The sequence below is a fragment of the Somniosus microcephalus genome, chromosome 10 (genome assembly GCF_052327205.1).
Source record: "Somniosus microcephalus isolate GS21.2 chromosome 10, FLI_Smic_1.0, whole genome shotgun sequence".
Classification (NCBI taxonomy): Eukaryota; Metazoa; Chordata; class Chondrichthyes; order Squaliformes; family Somniosidae; genus Somniosus; species Somniosus microcephalus.
The window spans coordinates 233,507,145-233,530,416 of NC_140996.1; the positions used below are offsets into that span (position 1 = coordinate 233,507,145).

Sequence of the window (23,272 nt, forward strand, 5' to 3'; positions counted from 1 at the left end):
GTGCGGCGCCTGGGTGAAGGAGGGAAGGCAGGCAGAAGACGCAGCGAAGGATTCCACACAAAGCACGGACCCGCCTGTTCTCTCCTCTCGGCCGCTGGTCGACCTGCTCCAGACGTTTGAAGGGTTTTTTTGTTCCTCCCCGTTTGTATTTCATTGCCTCCCAGCGCCCTCTTATTGTGCAGTCTCACCGCCGTACAGTAACACAGTGCAGGCAGGATCTATCGAGCACTTGTACTGACTGAGAATGTGCCAGGTTCTGGTGACTCACTGGGTGCTCAGTTTGAGGGCTGGAGAGGGTGGTTAGAGAAGGTGTTTCCTAGTGGTCACATTACCTGGGCTGATTTGTCTGCAGACAGTGGGGCATTGACTAGGCTCGCAGTGATTTTTATTGCTGACCCTGTAACTGTCTGAAATGATGTACTATTTGCTCTCACCTAAAGCAGGCTTGAAAAAATATTAATTTCTTTTATACAAGTTGTTTAGACTGTGTCTCTCTCCCTCTCTCTGACTTTCTCTCCAATGCAGTCTTGAGTGCACGTTGTAATCTTGAATATTGTCTCTACTTAATAAAAATACAAGTATCTGTTGTATATTCTCTACTTGCAATTTTTCAATGAAGTGTGACACCGCCCCAAGGTGGATTTATTCTGCAGCAGACTGTGTGGGGTTACCATTAAAAAATGAGTTGAGCTGGAATCTCCTCAGTACTGGGTTGCTTTGGGAACAGGACTGATACTCACTGAGAACAGGAGCTGGTTAGCCGAGAAAGAAAATAACTTGCATCTTTGCAGCCAATGAAATACTTCTTTCAAGTGTAGTCACTGTTGTAATATAGGAAACAGCAGCCAATTTGCACACAGCAAGCTCCCACAAACAGTAATGTGATAATGACCAGATCATCTGTTTTTAATGATGTTGGTTGAGGGGCAAATATTGGCCAGGACACCGGGGAGAACTCCCCCTGCTCCTCTTCGAATAGTGTCATCCTCAGTACTGCCCCTCCGACAGTGCGGCGCTCCCTCAGCATTGCCCCTCCCACAGTGCGGCGCTCCCTCAGTACTGCCCCTCCCACAGTGTGGCGCTCCCTCAGTACTGCCCCTCCCACAGTGCGGCGCTCCCTCAGTACTGCCCCTCCCACAGTGCGGCGCTCCCTCAGTACTGCCCCTCCCACAGTGCGGCGCTCCCTCAGTACTGCCCCTCCCACAGTGCGGCGCTCCCTCAGTACTGCCCCTCCCACAGTGCGGCGCTCCCTCAGTACTGCCCCTCCGACAGTGCGGCGCTCCCTCAGTACTGCCCCTCCGACAGTGCGGCGCTCCCTCAGTACTGCCCCTCCGACAGTGCGGCGCTCCCTCAGTACTGCCCCTCCGACAGTGCGGCGCTCCCTCAGTACTGCCCCTCCGACAGTGTGGCGCTCCCTCAGTGCGGCGCTCCCTCAGTACTGCCCCTCCGACAGTGCGGCGCTCCCTCAGTACTGCCCCTCCGACAGTGCGGCGCTCCCTCAGTACTGCCCCTCCGACAGTGCGGCACTCCCTCAGTACTGCCCCTCCGACAGTGCGGCGCTCCCTCAGTACTGCCCCTCCGACAGTGCGGCGCTCCCTCAGTACTGCCCCTCCGACAGTGCGGCGCTCCCTCAGTACTGCCCCTCCGACAGTGCGGCGCTCCCTCAGTACTGCCCCTCCCACAGTGCGGCGCTCCCTCAGTACTGCCCCTCCCACAGTGCGGCGCTCCCTCAGTACTGCCCCTCCCACAGTGCGGCGCTCCCTCAGTACTGCCCCTCCCACAGTGCGGCGCTCCCTCAGTACTGCCCCTCCGACAGTGCGGCGCTCCCTCAGTACTGCCCCTCCGACAGTGCGGCGCTCCCTCAGTACTGCACTGGGAGTGTCGGCCTGGATTTTTGTGCTCAAGTCTCTGCAGTGGGACTTTCTGACTCGGAGACGGGAGTGCTGCCCACTGAGCCACGGCTGACACCAAGTGGCAGCTTGGCTCAGTTGCCTCAGAGTTAGAAGATTGCCAGGCCGAGGGAGTGCTCCACTGTCCGTTCCCTTGAGTCTGCACCCTCAGTTTTCTCTTCATTGATTTCACTCTGGGTTTCCAGCATTTGTAGTTTTTGGTTTCCCTCCCTGACCGTTATTCATAGACCAGCTCCTCCTTCGCATCATCTGTCCCTTCTCTCTCATTGATACTCAAACACATTTCCACTCTCCCCTTCAGTGAGCTCCTACAACCTTGCAGGACAAAAGGAGGCCTTTCGGCCCATCGTGCCTGTGCCGGCTTTTTGAAAGAGCTCTCCAATTAATCCCACTCCCCTTGCTCTGTAATTCATTCCACAACTCTGATTATCCTTGTGGGTGAAGGGTGTGCCAGCTTGTGGACTGTCTCTCTTGGTAACCAATATTAAACGGAGGCTGGAATGGTCTCGGTATGGTAAAGGAAACTTTAATAGTATCATCAATATACATTCTCAGCAATAAAACAGCAAATTAAGTTATTTTTATTGCACTATTTTGATTTAAACAGTTCAAAATTGCATATTTTTGAAACACCAAATTATTTTGTGATCTTGATAATTGGGTTTTTTTAGCTTGCAAACTTAAATGTTCCAAGGTGACTATCTTAGTGTTGAAAGTTAATACACAGGTGTGATTCCCCTTTTAAAAGAAAAAAAAGCTTGTATTTTTACAGCGACTTTCACAACCTCAGGACGTCCCAAAGCGCTTCACAGCCAATGAGGTACTTCCTGAAGTGTCGTCACTGTTGTAATGTGGGAAACGCGGCAGACAATTTGCACACAGCAAGATCCCACAAACAGCAATATGGTGGTCTGTGATGTTGGTTGAGAAAGCAGACGGGGTCTCGGTTTAACGTCTCATCCAAAAGACGGCACCTCCGACAGTGCGGCGCTCCCTCAGTACTGCACTGGGAGCGTCAGCCTGGATTATGGGCTCAAGTCTCTGGAGTGGGACTTGAACCACGACCTTCTGACTCAGAGGCGAGAGAGTGCTGCCCACTGAGCCACGGCTGACGCCTCAAAAGGGGCCAGGAATACGGGAATAATACTGGTTTAAAGATGACCTGGATCAAGTAAACTGTGAACTTATTCTCAATGTTCTATGCAGGGGGGGGTCTGTTGGTAGTGGATGCCCTGGGCTTTGGGGGGGGGGGGGTGGTAGTGGATGCCCTGGGCTGGGGTGGGTGTTGGCAGTGGATGCCCTGTCCTGGGGAGGGGCGGGGGTGTTGGTAGTGGATGCCCTGGGCTGGGGGGGTGTTGGTAGTGGATGCCCTGGGGTGGGGGTGTTGGTAGTGGATGCCCTGGGCTGGGGAGAGGTGGGGTTTTGGCAGTGGATGCCCTGGGCTGGGGAGAGGCGGGGTGTTGGTAGTGGATGTCCTGGGCTGGGGAGGGGCGGGGGTGTTGGTAGTGGATGCCCTGGGGAGGGGCAGGGGTGTTGGTAATGGATGCCCTGGGCTGGGGGGTGGGGGTGTTGGTAGTGGATGCCCTGGGCTGGGGGGGGTGGGGGTGTTAGTAGTGGATGCCCTGGGCTGGGGGGGGTGGGGGTGTTAGTGGATGCCCTGGGCTGGGGGGGGGGGTGTTGGCAGTGGATGCCCTGGGCTGGGGGGGGGGGTGTTGGTAGTGGATGCCCTGGGCTTGGGGGGGGGGGGCGGGGGTGTTGGTAGTGGATGCCCTGGGGGGGGGGGGTGTTGGTAGTGGATGTCCTGGGCTGGGTAGGGGCGGGGGTGTTGGTAGTGGATGCCCTGGGCTTTGGGGGGGGGGGGGCGGGTGTTGGTAGTGGATGCCCTGGGCTTGGGGGGGCGGGGGTGTTGGTAGTGGATGCCCTGGGCTGGGGGGGGGGGGGGCGGGGGTGTTGGTAGTGGATGTCCTGGGCTGGGTAGGGGCAGGGGTGTTGGCAGTGGATGTCCTGGGCTGGGGAGGGGCGGGGGTGTTGGTAGTGGATGCCCTGGGCTTTGGGGGGGGGCGGGTGTTGGCAGTGGATGCCCTGGGGAGGGGCAGGGGTGTTGGTAATGGATGCCCTGGGCTGGGGGGGGGGGGTGTTGGCAGTTGATGCCCTGGGCTGGGGGGGGGGGGGGTGTTGGCAGTTGATGCCCTGGGCTGGGGGGGGGGGGGTGTTGGCAGTTGATGCCCTGGGCTGGGGGGGGGGTGTTGGCAGTTGATGCCCTGGGCTGGGGGGGGGGATGTTGGCAGTTGATGCCCTGGGCTATCAGTTCCTGAGATGTCCCCTAGTCGCAGCGATGCAGCCTTCGTGTGATTAATGTGTTCCCAGCATCAATGCTTGCAACGCCGCTTCATCAGTGGATCGTGTTCCTTTGCCGAGGTTGCTGTTGGCTTGCAGACAAGACTTCAACTTCCGCTGCAAAATTAAAATAAAAATCTCAAGAAATCAGACAGCAAGGAAGGAGGCCGTTCGGCCCTTCGTGCCCGTGCGGGCTCTTTGAAAGAGCGATACAATTAGAACTATCCACTTCCCTCTGCTCTTTCCCCACAGCCCTGCAAATCTTTCCTTTTCAAGTATTTATCCAATTCCAGTTTTGAAGGTTATTGTTGAATCTGCTTCCACCGCCCTTGAGGAGAGATGGTTTGTGACTGATATTGGGCTGTTTCAGTGTCATGGCAGGGGCGGCAACCTGATTGGAGGGATTCCAACTTGGGCGCGACGGGAAAGGTGGGCACGGATTTAGGAGGCGACAACATATTCAAGGGGTAAAGGGTTCGGGTTTAGCGCCAGAACTGAAAGTAGTTTCGTTCAGTCCTTTAAAAGAGCATCTCTGGAGAGCTCAGGCAGCGTCTGTCAGTGTCCATCAGGCTAGTTGATTGAAGGAGGTGGGAGTATTGCAGCAAGTCTGTCTTCACCATTTAACCTGCCAAGGGAGGGGAGGGGGAATTGGGTAATAAATAAATTAAAACTCTTACCAGCTTCCTCTTGCATGGGCCAGTCTTGGCGAGCGATTCTTTTCTCTCTGCAATTTAATGACAAGGGGGGGATGAGTTTAACCCATTATTTTTTGTACAGTTGTAGCACAGCGCTGTTACTGTCAGATGCCTCACTTGGGTCTGCGCGTAATTCAAGATGGCGGGCGCTGGGGGAGGGGAAGACGAGGAGGAAAACTTGCACGACTTGGAACACGCGCTTGTGCAAGAGCACCGCAGGCGTGCTCGAGCTAATTCGCACCAAAGCCGTCGTTTGCACGTAGCTTCGCTAATTAAAACATCTGGCTGTTCGCTCTCCCATCCCCAGCAACAAAGGCCTTGCCTCTTTGCCCCAGGGCCCCCTCAGACAGCGAGTATCAATGGGTCGTTTGATTCCGTGATCCCACTCACACCCACCCTCCTTTGACACCCACCCTCCTTTGCCATCCACATCTGTACTTTCCAGATGTCAGCTGTGGCTCAGTGGGCAGAACTTTCGCTTCTGAGTCAGAAGGTTGTGGGTTCGAGCCCCACTCCAGAGACCTGAGCCCATAATCTAGGCTGACACTCCCAGTGCAGTACTGAGGCAGCGCCGCACTGTCGGAGGGGCAGTACTGAGGGAGCGCCGCACTGTCGGAGGGGCAGTACTGAGGGAGCGCCGCACTGTCGGAGGGGCAGTACTGAGGGAGCGCCGCACTGTCGGAGGGGCAGTACTGAGGGAGCGCCGCACTGTCGGAGGGGCAGTACTGAGGGAGCGCCGCACTGTCGGAGGGGCAGTACTGAGGGAGCGCCGCACTGTCGGAGGGGCAGTACTGAGGGAGCGCCGCACTGTCGGAGGGGCAGTACTGAGGGAGCGCCGCACTGTCGGAGGGGCAGTACTGAGGGAGCGCCGCACTGTCGGAGGGGTAGTACTGAGGGAGTGTCGGAGGGGCGGTACTGAGGGAGCGCCGCACTGTCGGAGGGGCGGTACTGAGGGAGCACCACACTGTCGGAGGGACAGTACTGAGGGAGCGCCGCACTGTCAGAGGGACAGTACTGAGGGAGCGCCGCACTGTGGGAGGGGCAGTACTGAGGGAGCGCCGCACTGTCGGAGGTGCCATCTTTCGATTGAAATGTAAAAGATCCTACGGCCACTATTTCGAAGAAGAGCAGGGGGAGTTCTCCCCAGTGTCCTGGGGCCAATATTTATCCCCCAACCAACATCACCAAAAACAGATGATCTGGTCATTATCACATTGCGGTTTGTGGGAGCTTGCTGTGCGCAAATTGGCTACCGCGTTTCTACATTACAACAGTGACTACACTTCAAAAAAAACACTTCATTGGCTGTGGAGCACTTTGGGATGTCCTGAGGCGGTATAGAAATACAAGTTCTTTCTTTCAAATGGTGTGGACTTGCCTAAAGTGATATTTTTCACTGAGCTGCCACTTGGATTCATCACAATGCAAGTGAAGCTGGTCTTGAAATCTTCTGGTGCAGTCTCGGTGAACTTTAAGTTCTTCTGGATAAGCAATTTTCCATTTTCAGTCAGGAATCTATTGGGAATGGAAGAGAAGGGCCACAGTGATTCAGAAGAAAATACTAGCCGAGGAAGTGGCTACAATTCTGGCCTCTTGAGCATCCCCCATTTTAATCGCTCCACCATTGGTGGCCGTGTCTTCAGCTTTCTGGGCCCCAAGCTCTGGAATTCCCTCCCTAAACCTCTCCGCCTCTCCTTCAAGACACTCCTTAAAACCGACCTCTTTGACCAAGATTTACAGGCAATAAAACTTGCAGAATGGGCATATGATTGGCAAATTAATTTCAACACATAAATGTGAGCTATTACATTTTGATAAGAAAAATAAGGAGGTCACATATTACTTGGAAAATAAGAATCTAAAAGGGGGTAGAGGAGCAAAGGGATCTCGGAGTACAAATACACAAATCACAAAGTATCGACACAGGTTAACAAGCCCGTAAAAAAAGCAAACCAAACACGAGGGCTTATTTCTAGAGGGATAGAATTGAAAAGTAGGGAAGTTATGCTAAACCTGTATCGAACCTTGGTTAGACCACACTTGGAGCACTGCGTACAGTTCTGGTCGCCGTATTATAAAAAGGATATAGAGGCACTGGAGAGGGTGCAGAGAAGATTTACAAGGATGATACCAGAAATGCGAGGGTATACATATCGGGAAAGGATGAACAGGCCGGGTCTCTTTTCTCTTGAAAAAAGACTGAGGGGTGACCTAATAGAGGTCTTTAAAATGATGAAAGGTTTTGATAGAGTGGATACAGAGAGAATGTTTCCACTTGTGGGGAAGAGCATAACTAGAGGCCATCAATATAAGATCGTCACCAAGAAATCAAATCGGGAATTCAGAAGAAACCTCTTTACCCAGAGAGTGGTGAGAATGTGGAACTCGCTACCACAGGGAGTGGTTGAGGTGAATAGTATATATATAGATACATATAAGGAGAGGCCAGACAAGCACGAGGGAGAAGGGAATAGAGGGTTATGCTGATAGAGTTAGATGAGGAAAGACGGGAGGAGGCTCGAGTGGAGCAGAAACCCCGGCAGGGACAGCTTGGGCCGAATGGCCTGTTTCTGGGCCATGTATCCGGTGTATTCTATCTGCCCTGATATCTCCTAATGTGGCTCGGTGACACATTTTGTCTGATAATCGCTCCTGTGAAGCGCCTTGGGACGTTTTACTACGTTAAAGGTGCTGTATAAATAGAAGTTGTGGTTGTATTATGGAGGCCAAGCAATTCAAGAGGAGTTAATTCCCTCAAGAATGGAGCTGGATCGACATCTAGTTGGGAATGGGATTTGTGTTTACAGGGATGGACAGGCGACGAGGTGATGTGGGACACGATGGTTGATGTGCTGCTAGGGCCCATTGGCGACATGTTCGGAGGGCGGTAGGCCCGGGTTGTCATAGAATCTCACAGCACAGGAGGAGGCCATTCGGCCCATCCTGCCTGTGCCGGCTCTTTGAAAGAGCTCTCCAATTAGTCCCACTCCCCCTGCTCTTTCCCCGTAGACCTGCAATTGTTTCTGTTCAAGTTTATAGTGGAGGTGTGAGGATGGATGAACGTTGGCCTTTATCTCGAGGGGTTGGAATACACAGGGAAGTGATGCTTCAGCTGTACCGAGCCCTGGTCAGACCCCACCTGGAGTCACTGGGTTCAGTTCTGGGCCCCGCCCCTCAGGAAGGATATATCGGCCTCGGAGGGGGAGCAGCGCAGATTCACCAGAATGATACCGGGGCTGAAAGGGTTAAATTACGAGGCCAGGTTGCACAGACTGGGCTTGTGTTCCCTCGAGTTTAGAAGATTAAGGGGTGATCTAATCGAGGTGTTTAAGATGATTAAAGGATCTGATGGGGTCGAGAGAGAGAAACTATTTCCTCTGGTGGGGGGAGTCCAGAACAAGGGGGCAGAACCTTAAAATTAGAGCCCGGCCGTTCAACAACAACAACTTACATTTATATAGCACCTTTAACGTAGTAAAACGTCCCGAGATGCTTCACAGGAGCGATTATCAAACAACATTTGACACCGAGCCACATAAAGAGAAATTAGGAGATTCAGGGGTGCTGTCAGGAAACACTCTTCACATAAATTCTAGTGGAAATCTGGAACTCTTCCCCCCGCACCCCTTGAGGGCTGTGGATCCTGGGGGATCATTGCAGCTTTCAAGACTGAGATTGATAGGTTTTGTTGGGGAGGGTATCGAGGGGTACGGAGCAAAGGCGGGTAAATGGAGGTCAGGTGCAGATCAGCCATGAATGGCGGAACAGGCTCGAGGGGCTGAATGGCCTCCTACTGTTCCTATTCCACTTTGCTTAAGTACCCCACCCACCCACCCCCCCCCAATTTTAATCCTCCAGAAGCTATACCTTGGCAGAGATACAATCTTAGTGCAGCCCCCACCTTCCCCCCTCCTCTCCTGAAGGTTGGGCTGTGACTTTGCGACTCCAGCCGTTCCCCAATACTTGATCCAGAACCGCCAATCTTTCCATGCCAGACTAGACATGGAATGGCCAGCGGGACCAATGACCATGGATGAGGAGGTCTCAGCCCAGCCAGATCTTTGTATTTAACGTCTTGACTTACATTTCTTCTCCTTCTTTCACTCTCCCGTCCGCAAAGACATCCTCGATGAATTGTTGGTTGGCTAGCCAGTAAATGATGGTGGAGAATGTGTCGGAGTAGCCAGTGATGGCCTTGCAGGCCAGCTCCAGGGGCCTCCCTGCAGGGAAACAAAGACCGTTTGTAAATGGCAGCCCCTGGGTGGTTCAGCCCTGGCCCTACTCTCGCCTCATAGTGCAAGCTCCCACCGACAGAGTGACCAGATCATCTGTTTTAGTGATGTTAATTGAGGGATAAATATTGGGTCCAGGACACCAGGGAGAACTCCCCCTGCTCTTCTACGAAATAGTGGCCATGGGATCTTTTATGTCCACCTGAGAGGGCAGACGGGGCCTCGGTTTAACGTCTCATCCGAAAGACGGCACCTCAGACAGTGCAGCACTCCCTCGGTACTGCCCCTCCGACAGCACAGCACTCCCTCGGTACTGCCCCTCTGACAGCGCTGCGCTCCCTCGGTACTGCCCCTCCGAGAGTGCTGTGCTCCCTCGGTACTGCCCCTCCAACAGTGCTGTGCTCCCTCGGTACTGCCCCTCCGACAGTGCTGTGCTCCCTCGGTACTGCCCCTCCGACAGTGCTGTGCTCCCTCGGTACTGCCCCTCCGACAGTGCGGCGCTCCCTCAGTACTGCCCCTCCGACAGTGCGGCGCTCCCTCAGTACTGCCCCTCCAACAGTGCGGCGCTCCCTCAGTACTGCCCCTCCGACAGTGTGGCGCTCCCTCAGTACTGCCCCTCCGACAGTGCGGCGCTCCCTCAGTACTGCCCCTCCGACAGTGCAGCGCTCCCTCAGTACTGCTCCTCTGACAGTGTGGCGCTCCCTCAGTACTGCCCCTCCGACAGTGCGGCACTCCCTCAGTACTGCTCCTCCGACAGTGCGGCGCTCCCTCAGTACTGCCCCTCCGACAGTGCGGCGCTCCCTCAGTACTGCCCCTCCGACAGTGCGGCGCTCCCTCAGTACTGACCCTCCGACAGTGCGGCGCTCCCTCAGTACTGCCCCTCCGACAGTGCGGCGCTCCCTCAGTACTGCCCCTCCCACAGTGCGGCGCTCCCTCAGTACTGCCCCTCCGACAGCGCGGCGCTCCCTCAGTACTGACCCTCCGACAGTGCGGCGCTCCCTCAGTACTGCCCCTCCAACAGTGCGGCGCTCCCTCAGTACTGCCCCTCCGACAGTGCGGCACTTCCTCAGTACTGCCCCTCCGACTGTGCGGCGCTCCCTCAGTACTGACCCTCCGACAGTGCGGCACTCCCTCAGTACTGCACTGGGAGTGTCGACCTGGATTATGGGCTCAAGTCTCTGCGAGTGGGTCTTGAACCTACGACCTTCTGACTCAGAGGCGAGAGAGTGCTACTCACTGAGCCCCGGCTGACTCTAATTCAACTTAACGCTTGTACCCTGTGCCCCTGCTTATTGAACTCAAAATGTTACTGGCCTTTTTAGGGTTTTATCTACTAGCAGTGGCTGATAGTCTTTTACCCCCACCCCCACCCCAGGCCAGTGGCACTGACACTCGCTGGAATGTCCCACCCGCTTCCTCAGCGCAGGCTGTGAGTCAAATCCCAAGTATTCTTGGCCTGTCCAGCTCGGTACCAGGGCCGTTGGCACCGTCACTTACCCCCTTCCTTCTCACGACATGGACTCACAGGCAAAGGACGGACGTACTTACCGAGCTCAGCATTAACCGTCGCGGAAGCCGGCACGGTGATTGTCGGAGGACCGCGTCCTTTAGACCCTGCGAGGACAGAAGCACCTCAGTTAGACACGTCCGAGGGACCGAAAACCGCAACCAAAGTCAACCTGCCCCAGAGCGATGGGACAGGAGGAGGCCACTCAGCCCCTCGAGCCTGTCCCTCCGTTCAGTTAGATCACGGCTGATCTGTATCTTAACTCCATTTACCTGCCTTGGTCCCGTAACCCTTAATACCCTTACCCAACTAAAATCCATCAATCTCTGTTTTGAAATTTTCAATTGACCCCCAGCCTCAACAGCTTTTTGGGGGAGAGAGTTCCAGATTTCCACCACCCTTTGTGTGAAGAAGTGCTTCCTGACATCACCCCTGAACGGCCTGGCTCTAATTTTAAGGTTCTGCCCCCTTGTTCTGGACTCCCCCCCACCAGAGGAAATAGTTTCTCTATATCGACCCGATCAAATCCTTTAATCATCTTAAACACCTCGATCAGATCACCCCTTAATCTTCTAAACTCCAGGGAATACAAGCTCAGTCTGTGCAACCTGTCCTCGGAATTTAACCCTTTTAGCCCCGGTATCGTTCTGGTGAATCTGCGCTGCCCCCCCTCCAAGGCCGATATATCCTTCCTGAGGTCTACGTTGATCAGAGGGTGGGTCCCTGCTTTTCAACAGGAGGGGTATTTCCCCAGGCTCTGGGGAGTGTGGGACATCCCACAAAAGGCAAAGTTAAATAGGTTAAATTAGGGTAGGGTAGTGTAATGGTTCTGTGACTGGACAAGTAATCCAAAGAACATGAGTATGTTGGCCTTCGTAGTGAGAGGATTCGAGTACAGGAGCAAGGATGTCTTGCTGCAGTTGTACAGGGCCTTGGTGAGACCGCACCTTGAGTATTGTGTGCAGTTTTGGTCGCCTTATCTGAGGAAGGATGTTCTTGCCATGGAGGGAGTGCAGCGAAGATTCACCAGACTGATACCTGGGATGGCAGGAATGACGTATGAAGAGAGATTGGGTCGATTAGGCTTATATTCGCTAGAGTTTAGAAGAATGAGAGGGGATCTCATTGAAACTTATAAAATTCTGACAGGACTAGATAGACTGGATGCAGGAAGGATGTTCCCAATGGTCGGGGAGTCCAGAACCAGGGGTCACAGTCTAAGGATAAGGGGTAAAGCATTTAGGACAGAGATGAGGAGGAATTTCTTCACCCAGAGAGTGGTGAACCTGTGGAATTCTCTACCACAGAAGGCAGTTGAGGCCAATTCATTAAATATATTCAAGAAGGAGTTAGATATATTTCTTAAGGCTAAAGGGATCAAGGGATATGGGGAGAAGGCAGGGACAGGGTACTGAATTTGGGTGATCAGCCATGATCTCATTGAATGGCGGAGCAGGCTCGAGGGGCCAAATGGCCTACTCCTGCTCCTATCTTCTATGTTTCTATGTAGTTCAAATTCCGTCATAGGCAGTTTGACAATTTGCATTGAATTAAAAATCTGGTCTCAGTAAAAGTGACCGTGAATCTGTCGAATTGTCATAAAAACCCAACGGGTTCACTGATGTCCTTCAGGGAAGGAAACTCGCCGTCCTTACCCGGTCTGGGCCTAACTGTGACTCCAGTCCCACACCCAACATGGTTGACTCTTAACCACCCTCCGAAGTGGCCGAGCGAGACAGTCGTATCAAACCGCTAAGAAGAACATCTTCACCGCACGGGGTTGCAGCGGTTCAGGAGGGCGGCTCACCACCAGCTTCTCCAGGGCAACTGGGGGATGGACAATCAACGCCGGCCTTGCCAGAATCCCGAAAATGAATTCCCAGCGAGCAGTGAGCCTCTGGAATGTGTTGCGGGCCGGTGCGGTGGGTGCTGACTCGCTGCCTCCACGAGGGAGCTGGACAGGGTCCTGACTCGGGCCGAGATCGCATCATATCAAAGGTCAGTGACTTTCTAGAAAACCCTGGGTCTGTGTGATCTCCCGGACTGGTTTCAATCACCAGAGAGGAATTTCCCAGAGTATTATTTCCTTTATTGGCCCCGAGATTTTTTACCTCCCAGGAGATTACACAGAAACATAGAAAAATAGGAGCAGGAGTCGACCATTCGGCCCTTCGAGCCTGCTCCACCATTCAATATGATCATGGCTGATCCTCTATCTCAATGCCATATTCCCGCTCTCTCCCCATACCCCTTGATGCCTTTTGTGTCTAGAAATCTCTCTCTCTGCTTCTTAAATATATTCAGTGACTTGGCCTCCACAGCCTTCTGTGGTAGAGAATTCCACAGGTTCACCACCCTCTGAGTGAAGAAATTTCTCCTCATCTCAGTCCTAAATGTCCTACCCCATATCCTGAGACTGTGACCCCTCGTTTTAGACCCACCAGCCAGGGGAAACATCCTCCCTGCATCCAGTCTGTCTAGCCCTGTCAGAATTTTATACGTTTCAATGAGATCCCCTCTCATTCTTCTAAACTCTAGTGAATACAGGCCTAGTCGGCCCAATCTCTCCTCATACGACAGTCCTGCCATCCCAGGAATCAGTCTGGTGAACCTTCGCTGCACTCCCTCTATGGCAAGTATATCCTTTCTTAGGTAAGGAGACCAAAACAGCACACAGGGGTGGCGAGGAGGGAGGGAGGGAGATTGGAGGAGGGAGGAAGTATCAATGATCATGACCAATGTTCCCGTTAAGCTTCATGGCCACGCCACGCGCTGAAGCTCCCGCGCAGCCGGTCACCGGCTTTTAAATGGTAAAACCGCACATGTGCGGGAATTTGAATGGGCCGTGCTGCCTATTACAGAGGCTGTGCACCCAAATTATAAATAAGGGGGAACGTTGGTCACGATGTTCCAGCCATCGTGAGTGTGGGACCAGCTTGATGGAGCAGCTGGTTCCTTTCCTGCCCGCCAATTTTGTATATTCGGATGTTAACCACAATCCCCGGCCCGGCCGCTCTCCTCACGGGAGCTAACGTCACACCTCGTTTCTCAGGACTCATGCAGCGATTTCCAAGGTTAGGCTTTGCCTGCATGGAGGGTGAGTTGCTCCCGGGAGCTCCCAATCTAGAGTTACCTTGGTTTTTGGCTCCATCTCCTGAAATCTGGGCAGTGGCGAAACCGTTAAGCAGCATCAAAAACGTCATACCAACGGACCAGATTGTCCCTTGCCCTGGAAGGGAAAAACAAAAAGTATTTAAATAAAATGTCTAAGAGCGAAATTAGCATCACTGACTTATTCAGCTACTGTCCAAGGTGGAGACGACCCTAATAATTCAAAGAACTTAATTTAACACTCCCAGGGCAGGTACAGCATGGGTTAGGTACAGAGTAAAGCTCCCTCAACACTGTCCCATCAAACACTCCCAGGGCAGGTACAGCACGGGGTTAGCTACAGAGTAAAGCTCCCTCTACACTGTCCCATCAAACACTCCCAGGGCAGGTACAGCACGGGTTAGATACAGAGTAAAGTTCCCTCTACACTGTCCCATCAAACATTCCCAGGGCAGGTACAGCACGGGTTAGATACAGAGTAAAGCTCCCTCTAGACTGTCCCATCAAACACTCCCAGGGCAGGTACAGCACGGGTTAGATACAGAGTAAAGCTCCCTCTACACTGTCCCATCAAACACTCCCAGGGCAGGTACAGCACGGGTTAGATACAGAGTAAAGCTCCCTCTACACTGTCCCATCAAACACTCCCAGGGCAGGTACAGCACAGGTTAGATACAGAGTAAAGCGCCCTCTACACTTTTCCATCAAACACTCCCAGGGCAGTTACAGCAAGGGTTAGATACAGAGTAAAGCTTCCTCTACACTGTCCCATCAAACACTCCCAGGGCAGATACAGCAAGGGTTAGATACAGAGTAAAGCTCCCTCTACACTGTCCCATCAAATACTCCCAGGGCAGGTACAGCACGGGTTAGATACAGAGTAAAGCTCCCTCTACACTATCCGCATCAAACACTCCCAGGGCAGGTACAGCACGGGTTAGATACAGAGTAAAGCTCCCTCTACACTGTCCCATCAAACACTCCCAGGGCAGGTACAGCACAGGTTAGATACAGAGTAAAGCTCCCTCTACACTATCCGCATCAAACACTCCCAGGGCAGGTACAGCACGGAGTAGATACAGAGTAAAGAATCCCTCTACACTGTCCCATCAAACATTCCCAGGGCAGGTACAGCACGGGTTAGATACAGAGTAAAGCTCCCTCTACACTGTCCCATCAAACACTCCCAGGGCAGGTACAGCACAGATTAGATACAGAGTAAAGCTCCCTCTACACTGTCCCATCAAACACTCCCAGGGCAAGTACAGCACGGGTTAGATACAGAGTAAAGCTCCCTCTACACTGGCCCATCAAACACTCCCAGGGCAGGTACAGGACAGGTTAGATACAGAGTAAAGCTCCCTCTACACTGGCCCATCAAACACTCCCAGGGCAGATACAGTAAGGGTTAGATACAGAGTAAAGCTCCCTCTACACTGTCCCATCAAACACTCCCAGGGCAGGTACAGCACGGGTTAGATACAGAGTAAAGCTCCCTCGACACTGTCCCATCAAACACTTCCAGGGCAGGTACAGCACGGGTTAGATACAGAGTAAAGCTCCCCCTACACTGTCCCATCAAACACTCCCAGGGCAGGTACAGGACGGGTTAGATACAGAGTAAAGCTCCCTCTACACTGGCCCATCAAACACTCCAAGGGCAGGTACAGCACAGGTTAGATACAGAGTAAAGCTCCCTCTACACTGTCCCATCAAACGCTCCCAGGGCAGATACAGTAAGGGTTAGATACAGAGTAAAGCTCCAACTACACTGTCCCATCAAACACTCCCAGGGCAGGTACAGCACGGGTTAGATACAGAGTAAAGCTCCCTCTACACTGTCCCATCAAACACTCCCAGGGCAGGTACAGCACGGGTTAGATACAGAGTAAAGCTCCCTCTACACTGTCCCATCAAACACTCCCAGGGCAGGTACAGCACGGGTTAGATACAGAGTAAAGCTCCCTCTACACTGTCCCATCACACACTCCCAGGGCAGGTACAGCACGGGTTAGATACAGAGTAAAGCTCCCTCTACACTGTCCCATCAAACACTCCCAGGGCAGGTACAGCATGGCTTAGATACAGAGTAAAGCTCCCTCTACACTGTCCCATCAAACACTCCCAGGGCAGGTACAGCACGGGTTAGATACAGAGTAAAGCTCCCCCTACACTGTCCCATCAAACACTCCCAGGGCAGGTACAGCACGGCTTAGATACAGAGTAAAGCTCCCTCTACACTGTCCCATCAAACACTCCCAGGGCAGGTACAGCACAGGTTAGATACAGAGTAAAGCTCCCTCTACACTGTCCCATCAAACACTCCCAGGGCAGGTACAGCACGGGTTAGATACAGAGTAAAGCTCCCTCTACACTGTCCCATCAAACACTCCCAGGGCAGGTACAGCACGGGTTAGATACAGAGTAAAGCTCCCTCTACACTGTCCCATCAAACACTCCCAGGGCAGGTACAGCACGGGTTAGATACAGAGTAAAGCTCCCTCGACACTGTCCCATCAAACAAAACAAATTGCAGGGCTAAAAGAGTGGGGGGTGAGACTAATTGGATCGCTCGTCGAAAGAACTGGCAGAAGCTCGATGGGCCGAGTGGCCTCCTTCCCTGCTGTACTATTCTATGACACAGCACAGAAAGAGGCCATTCGGCCCATCGTGCCTGTGCCGGCTCTTTGAACGAGCTCTCCAATTAGTCCCACTCCCCCCTGCTCTTTCCCCACAGCCCTGCGAATTTTCTATTTCAAGTATTTATCCAATTCCCTTTTGAAAGTTACTATTGAATCTGCTCCCACCGCCCTTTCAGGCAGTGCATTCCAGATCACAACAACTCGCTGCGTAAAAACTTCTCCTCATCTCCCCTCTGGTTCTTTTGCCAATTATCTTCACTCTGTGTCCTCTGGTTACCGACCCTCCTGCCACTGGGAACAGTTTCTCCTTATTCACTCAATCAAAACCCTTCATCATTTTGAGCCCCTCTTCTATTAATTTATATATTAATTAACATTTTAACAGTCCCGCGTTTTCTTATTATTTTTATTTTAAAGAGAGAAAAATGTGAAATGATTCTCACCGGTCCACGAGCTCCCAATGGTCGCAGTCATCATTGGAAGTCCGACTGTAGCAGGTCTGAGTTGAGGAGCTTTGCGCTGTCACTGTTGGATCCGTGTCAGCGTCTGTCAGGCTGTCCATTTATATCTTAGTCCAACCACATCCCTTTAGATTTCGCAACCACGTCACTTCCCCATTTTTGCCTTGCATTTGCTTCATAGAAACATAGAAACATAGAAGATAGGGGCAGGAGCAGGGACCCACCCACAGATCAACGTGGACCTCAGGAAGGATATAGCGGCCTCGGAGGGGGAACAGCGCAGATTCACCAGAATGATACCGGGGCTGAAAGGGTTAAATTACGAGGACAGGTTGCACAGACTGGGCTTGTATTCCCTCGAGTTTAGAAGATTAAGGGGTGATCTAATCGAGGTGTTTAAGATGATTAAAGGAGTTGATCGGGTCAAGAGAGAGAAACTATTTCCTCTGGTGGGGGGAGTCCAGAACAAGGGGGCAGATCCTTAAAATTAGAGCCAGGCCGTTCAGGGGTGATGTCAGGAAGCACTTCTTCACACAAAGGGTGGTGGAAATCTGGAACTCCCCCCCCAAAAAAAACTGTTGAGGCTGGGGGACAATTGGAAATTTCAAAACTGAGATCGATGGATTATTGTTGGGTCAGGGGATCGAGGGATACGGAGCAAAGTCGGGTAGATGGAGTTAAGATGCAGATCAGCCGTGATCTAATAGAATGGCGGGACAGTGTAGAGGGGCTGAATGGCCTCCTCCTGTTCCTAAAGCGTAGATGATACCTCTTTCGTGTGCTGTACCTGCCCTGGGAGTGTTTGATGGGTCAATGTAGATGGAGCTTTACTCTGTATCTAACCCGTGCTGTACCTGCCCTGGGAGTGTTTGATGGGACAGTGTAGAGGGAGCTTTACTCTGTATCTAACCCGTGCTGTACCTGCCCTGGGAGTGCTGATGGGGACAGTGTAGAGGGAGCTTTACTCTGTATCTAACCCGTGCTGTACCTGCCCTGGGAGTGTTTGATGGGGCAGTGTAGAGGGAGCTTTACTCTGTATCTAACCCGTGCTGTACCTGCCCTGGGAGTGTTTGATGGGGCAGTGTAGAGGGAGCTTTACTCTGTATCTAACCCGTGCTGTACCTGCCCTGGGAGTGTTTGATGGGACAGTGTAGAGGGAGTTTTACTCTGTATCTAACCCCGTGCTGTACCTGCCCTGGGAGTGTTTGATGGGACAGTGTAGAGGGAGCTTTACTCTGTATCTAAGCCGTGCTGTACCTGCCCTGGGAGTGTTTGATGGGACAGTGTAGAGGGAGTTTTACTCTGTATCTAACCCCGTGCTGTACCTGCCCTGGGAGTGTTTGATGGGACAGTGTAGACGGAGCTTTACTCTGTATCTAACCCATGCTGTACCTGCCCTGGGAGTGTTTGATGGGACAGTGTAGAGGGAGTTTTACTCTGTATCTAACCCCGTGCTGTACCTGCCCTGGGAGAGTTTGATGGGACAGTGTAGACGGAGCTTTACTCTGTATCTAACCCGTGCTGTACCTGCCCTGGGAGTGTTTGATGGGGACAGTGTAGAGGGAGCTTTACTCTGTATCTAACCCGTGCTGTACCTGCCCTGGGAGTGTTTGATGGGACAGTGTAGAGGGAGTTTTACTCTGTATCTGACCCCGTGCTGTACCTGCCCTGGGAGTGTTTGATGGGACAGTGTAGAGGGAGCTTTACTCTGTATCTAACCCGTGCTGTACCTGCCCTGGAAGTGTTTGATGGGACAGTGTAGAGGGAGCTTTACTCTGTATCTAATCCCGTGCTGTACCTGCCCTGGGAGTGTTTGATGGGACAGTGTAGAGGGAGCTTTACTCTGTATCTAACCCGTGCTGTACCTGCCCTGGGAGTGTTTGATGGGACAGTGTAGAGGGAGCTTTACTCTGTATCTAACCCGTGCTGCACCTGCCCTGGGAGTGTTTGATGGGTCAATGTAGAGGGAGCTTTACTCTGTATCTAACCCGTGCTGTATCTGCCCTGGGAGTGTTTGACAGGACAGTGTAGAGCAAGCTTTACTCTGTATCTAACTCGTGCTGTACCTGCCCTGGGAGTGTCTGATGGGACAGTGTAGAGGGAGCTTTACTCTGTATCTAACCTGTGCTGTACCTGCTCTGAGAGTGTTTGTTGGGACAGTGTAGAGGGAGCTTTACTCTGCATCTAACTCGTGCTGTACCTGCCCTGGGAGTGTTTGACGGGAGAGTGTAGGTCAGCGAGCACAAGGCAGGTAATGGGTGAACAGGGCCAATTAGAGGAAAACATGTTAAGATGGCAGGGGTGGAGGCTGGGAGTTCCTCTCCGGCCCTCTGAGGTGGATCAGCTCGAGTTCCAGGTCACAGTGACCATGAGTCCCAACACCCACCTGCTTAGTGTAAGCTGCGATATCAGCCTGCTTCAGAAACTGGGCCAGTTCCCTGTTGATGGTTTATGGTGCATCGACTCTCAGTGCATGTACTGACCACTCACGCCAGAGGCCATTGATCCCTCACACACGAGAAAAGATAAACCTCCTGACCTCGAATCTGGCTCTAAGCTTACTTAATTTGCATGCACAACCCCTCATTCTTCTTAACCGATCTAATTTGAAATAGTCTATCCGCACAGAACAAGAATTACCAACAGATCCTCGATTTTAAAATTCTCATCCTTGCTTTCAAATCCCTCCATGGCCTCGCCCCTCCCTATCTCTGTAACCTCCTCCAGCCCCACAACCCCCCGAGATCTCTGCGCTCCTCACATTCTGGCCTCTTGACCATCCCTGATTTTAATCGCTCCACCATTGGCGGCCGTGCCCTCAGCTGCCTGGGCCCCAAGCTCTGGAATTCCCTCCCTAAACCTCTCCGCCTCACTCTCCTCCTTTAAGATGCTCCTTAAAACCTCCCTCTTTGGTCACCTGCCCCAATATCTCCTTATGTGGCTCGGTGTCAAATTTTGTTTGATAATCGCTCCTGTGAAGCGCCTTGGGATGTTTTATTACGTTAAAAGCGCTCTATAAATGCAAGTTGTTGTTGTTGTGGAGTTTCTCTGTCTGGATTCTTGCAACTTCCGGGAGATTATAGGCTGTGATTCTTAGTGACCGAATAGCATGGGCTCGATAGACCAGCTGGGCATCAAGAATTAAACACTTAATTAATTGTGGATTAATTGTGAAGTTAATATGTATTGTTAGGACACTAGAGGGAGCTTTACTCTGTATCTAGCCCATGTTGTACCAGCCCTGAAAAGAAAGACTTGCATTTCTATAGTGCCCTTCACAACCACCTGACATCCCAAAGCGCTTTACAGCCAATGAAGTGCTTTTTGGAGTGTAGTCACTGTTGTAATGTGGGAAACGCGGCAGCCAATTTGCGCACAGCAAGCTCCCACAAACAGCAATGTGATAATGACCAGATAATCTGTTTTTTAGTGATGTTGGTTGAGGGATAAATATTGGCCCAGGACACCGGGGATAATCTCCCCGCTCTTCAAAATAGTGCCAGGGGATCTTTTACGTCCACCCGAAAGAGTAGCTGGGGCCTCGGTTTAACGTCTCATCCGAAAGACGGCACCTCCGACAGTTCAGCGCTCCCTCAGTACTGCCCCTTCGACAGTGCAGCGCTCCCTCAGTACTGCCCCTCCGACAATGCAGCGCTCCCTCAGTACTGCCCCTCCGACAGTGCAGCGCTCCCTCAGTACTGCCCCTCCAACAGTACGGCGCTCCCTCAGTACTGCCCTCAGACAGTGCGGCACTCCCTCAGTACTGCCCCTCCAACAGTACGGCACTCCCTCAGTACTACCCTCAGACAGTGCGGCACACCCTCAGTACTGCCCCTCCGACAGTGCAGTGCTCCCTCAGTACTGCCCCTCCCGACAATGCAGCGCTCCCTCAGTACTGCCCCTCCGACAATGCAGCGCTCCCTCAGTACTGCCCCTCCGACAGTGCAGTGCTCCCTCAGTACTGCCCCTCCCGACAATGCAGCGCTCCCTCAGTACTGCCCCTCCGACAGTGCAGCGCTCCCTCAGTACTGCCCCTCCAACAGTACGGCGCTCCCTCAGTACTGCCCCTCCAACAGTACGGCACTCCCTCAGTACTACCCTCAGACAGTGCGGCACTCCCTCAGTACTGCCCCTCCGACAGTGCAGTGCTCCCTCAGTACTGCCCCTCCCGACAATGCAGCGCTCCCTCAGTACTGCCCCTCCGACAATGCAGCGCTCCCTCAGTACTGCCCCTCCGACAGTGCGGCACTCCCTCAGTACTGCCCCTCCGACAGTGCGGCACTCCCTCAGTACTGCCCCTCCGACAGTGCAGCGCTCCCTCAGTACTGCCCCTCCAACAGTACGGCGCTCCCTCAGTACTGCCCTCAGACAGTGCGGCACTCCCTCAGTACTGCCCCTCCAACAGTACGGCACTCCCTCAGTACTACCCTCAGACAGTGCGGCACTCCCTCAGTACTGCCCCTCCGACAGTGCAGTGCTCCCTCAGTACTGCCCCTCCCGACAGTGCAGCGCTCCCTCAGTACTGCCCCTCTAACAGTACGGCGCTCCCTCAGTACTGCCCTCAGACAGTGCGGCACTCCCTCAGTACTGCCCCTCCGACAGTGCGGCGCTCCCTCAGTACTACACTGGAGTGTCAGCCTGGATTTTGTGCTCAAGTCTCTGGAGTGGGGCTTGAACCCATGTTATTCTGACTCAGAGTCACGAATTTCATCTTCAAGCTGCACCGAAAGCCGGTGAGCGAGATTGAGCCAGGGCGGGACTGGATTTGGCCTGAACTTGTTATGTTTCCTAATTGAACCCAAACCACGGTTATATAATGGCTGACGCAATGGTGCTGACTGTTCGTATTGACTCATGGTTGACCTTTGGTGATTTTTGGCTCCTATCCGGGCACTCAATTACCCAGAAAAACCATCGTCTATATTTAAGAAGAGTGCAGAAGATTTTGTCAAGTTTTCCAATCACGGGCTGACCAAAACAAACCACGTTACAGTAATGTTGACACTTTGTGTAAAAATAAACTTCTTCCAAACTTCCCCTTTGTCTGTTTCTTGAGATTCTGGGGAGTTTGGCCGGTTGGGTGGATGTGAAGGATCTCGAGGCAACGTTCGAGGGGGACCAGGGGGTTCTCCCCCGTGCTGAGAACAAATTTCGTACTTCTAAAAAGGGCAGATTTCTGGTTGTCCATCTTGTTGTGGGATCCTGCTGTGCAAATTGGCAGCTGCATTGTTGGCAGCAGTTACGGAAATTCAAGGACGCTTCAGTGATTGTGAAGCACTTTGAAATATCTTGAAGACGTATATTTACTGCAAGTCCTCCTTGGAAAGGCTGAGGCTCTGGGAGGGTGACCCGATAGAGGTCATAGAGTCATCGGGGGGGGAAATTGAGTCGCGCCCCCTTCGGGGCGCTAACTTCGCTACTTTTAGTGCTCCGGAAAAATTAGCGCCCCCCCGCGGCCGAAATTGAGTGGTAGCGTCCCAAGAGAGAAGCAGGGCGCTACTGGTAGCGCCCCGTCTCTCAGGGCGCTGCGAGGGAATATCGCGGCGCGACGTGCCGCAGTATTGCAGGCCTTGATCCCATTCTTAAAGGGAAGGGGCCACCGGGGACCGGAGTGCCGGCACTCCACCGGGGGGGGGGCGGGGCGGGTCAGGAGGCCGGGGACGGCAGTGGAGGCAGGTGCTGGCAGCCGGCCAGCAACAAAAATGGCCGCCCGGCACCTCGCCTTTAATTGGCGCCGCCCCGGCCACAGGTAAGCCCCCCTGACCCCGTTGGACATAGCGTCCGCCGGTAAGTCAGGGGGCGCTACCGAAGATCGTGGCTGGGGCGTGAGCGGGGCGCTGCGCACGACGATGACATCATCGCCGGTGGCGCAGTGCCTTGGGGCGCTAATGGTTAGCGCCGCCGCTAACCTCCCGCTGAATTTTGCGGGAGGTGTTGGCGGCACCACGCCCAGGCACCCGTTGCTTTACGCCCCGTTAACGGGAGGTGCAAAGCAACCGAATTTCTCCCCCATAGAGTCATAACGGCACAGAAGGAGGCCATTCGGCCCATCGAGTCGGTGCCGGCTCTCTGTAGAGCAATCCAGTCAGTCCCATTCCCCCGCTCTATCCCCAGAGCCCTGCAAGTTTATTTCCCTCAAGTGCCTATCCAGTCTCCCCTTGAAAACATTGAGTGTCTCCGCTTCCACCACTTCCGTCGGCAGCGAGTTCCAGGTCCTCACCACTCGCTGCGTAAATCAGTTTTTCCTCAAATCTCCCTGTATCTCTTGCCCCAAACCTTAAATCTGTGTCCCCTAGTCCTTGTACCATCAACTAGTGGGAACAGCCTTTCCCCATCTAGCCTATCCAAACCCATCATAATCTTGTACACCTCTATCA

The 23,272-nt window shown here is 53.1% G+C and overlaps 1 protein-coding gene across 1 annotated transcript; it reads right to left on the reverse strand.

Annotated features, from left to right (window-relative positions):
- Nucleotides 1-3,701: 3,701 nt before the first annotated feature.
- LOC147112168 (interleukin-1 receptor type 2-like) lies at nucleotides 3,702-17,158 on the reverse strand. The gene is made up of 7 exons (XM_085999787.1): nucleotides 16,878-17,158; nucleotides 13,815-13,910; nucleotides 10,723-10,788; nucleotides 9,027-9,162; nucleotides 6,321-6,457; nucleotides 4,925-4,971; nucleotides 3,702-4,364 (listed from the first exon to the last, which is right to left on the reverse strand). Exons 1-7 carry the CDS (start codon nucleotides 16,909-16,911, stop codon nucleotides 4,263-4,265), a joined length of 618 nt encoding a protein of 205 aa, XP_085855913.1. The 5' UTR covers nucleotides 16,912-17,158; the 3' UTR covers nucleotides 3,702-4,262.
- Nucleotides 17,159-23,272: the final 6,114 nt, after the last annotated feature.

Excerpts from the sequence above, each read along its gene's own strand:
- LOC147112168 (XM_085999787.1), bottom strand. The coding sequence starts at position 16,911 with ATGATGACTGCGACCATTGGGAGCTCGTGGACCG. Across the intron at positions 13,911-16,877 it reads CATTGGGAGCTCGTGGACCG|GGCAAGGGACAATCTGGTCC; the intron begins GTGAGAATCATT and ends TTTCCCTTCCAG. Across the intron at positions 6,458-9,026 it reads GTGAAAGAAGGAGAAGAAAT|ATTCCTGACTGAAAATGGAA; the intron begins GTAAGTCAAGAC and ends CATTCCCAATAG.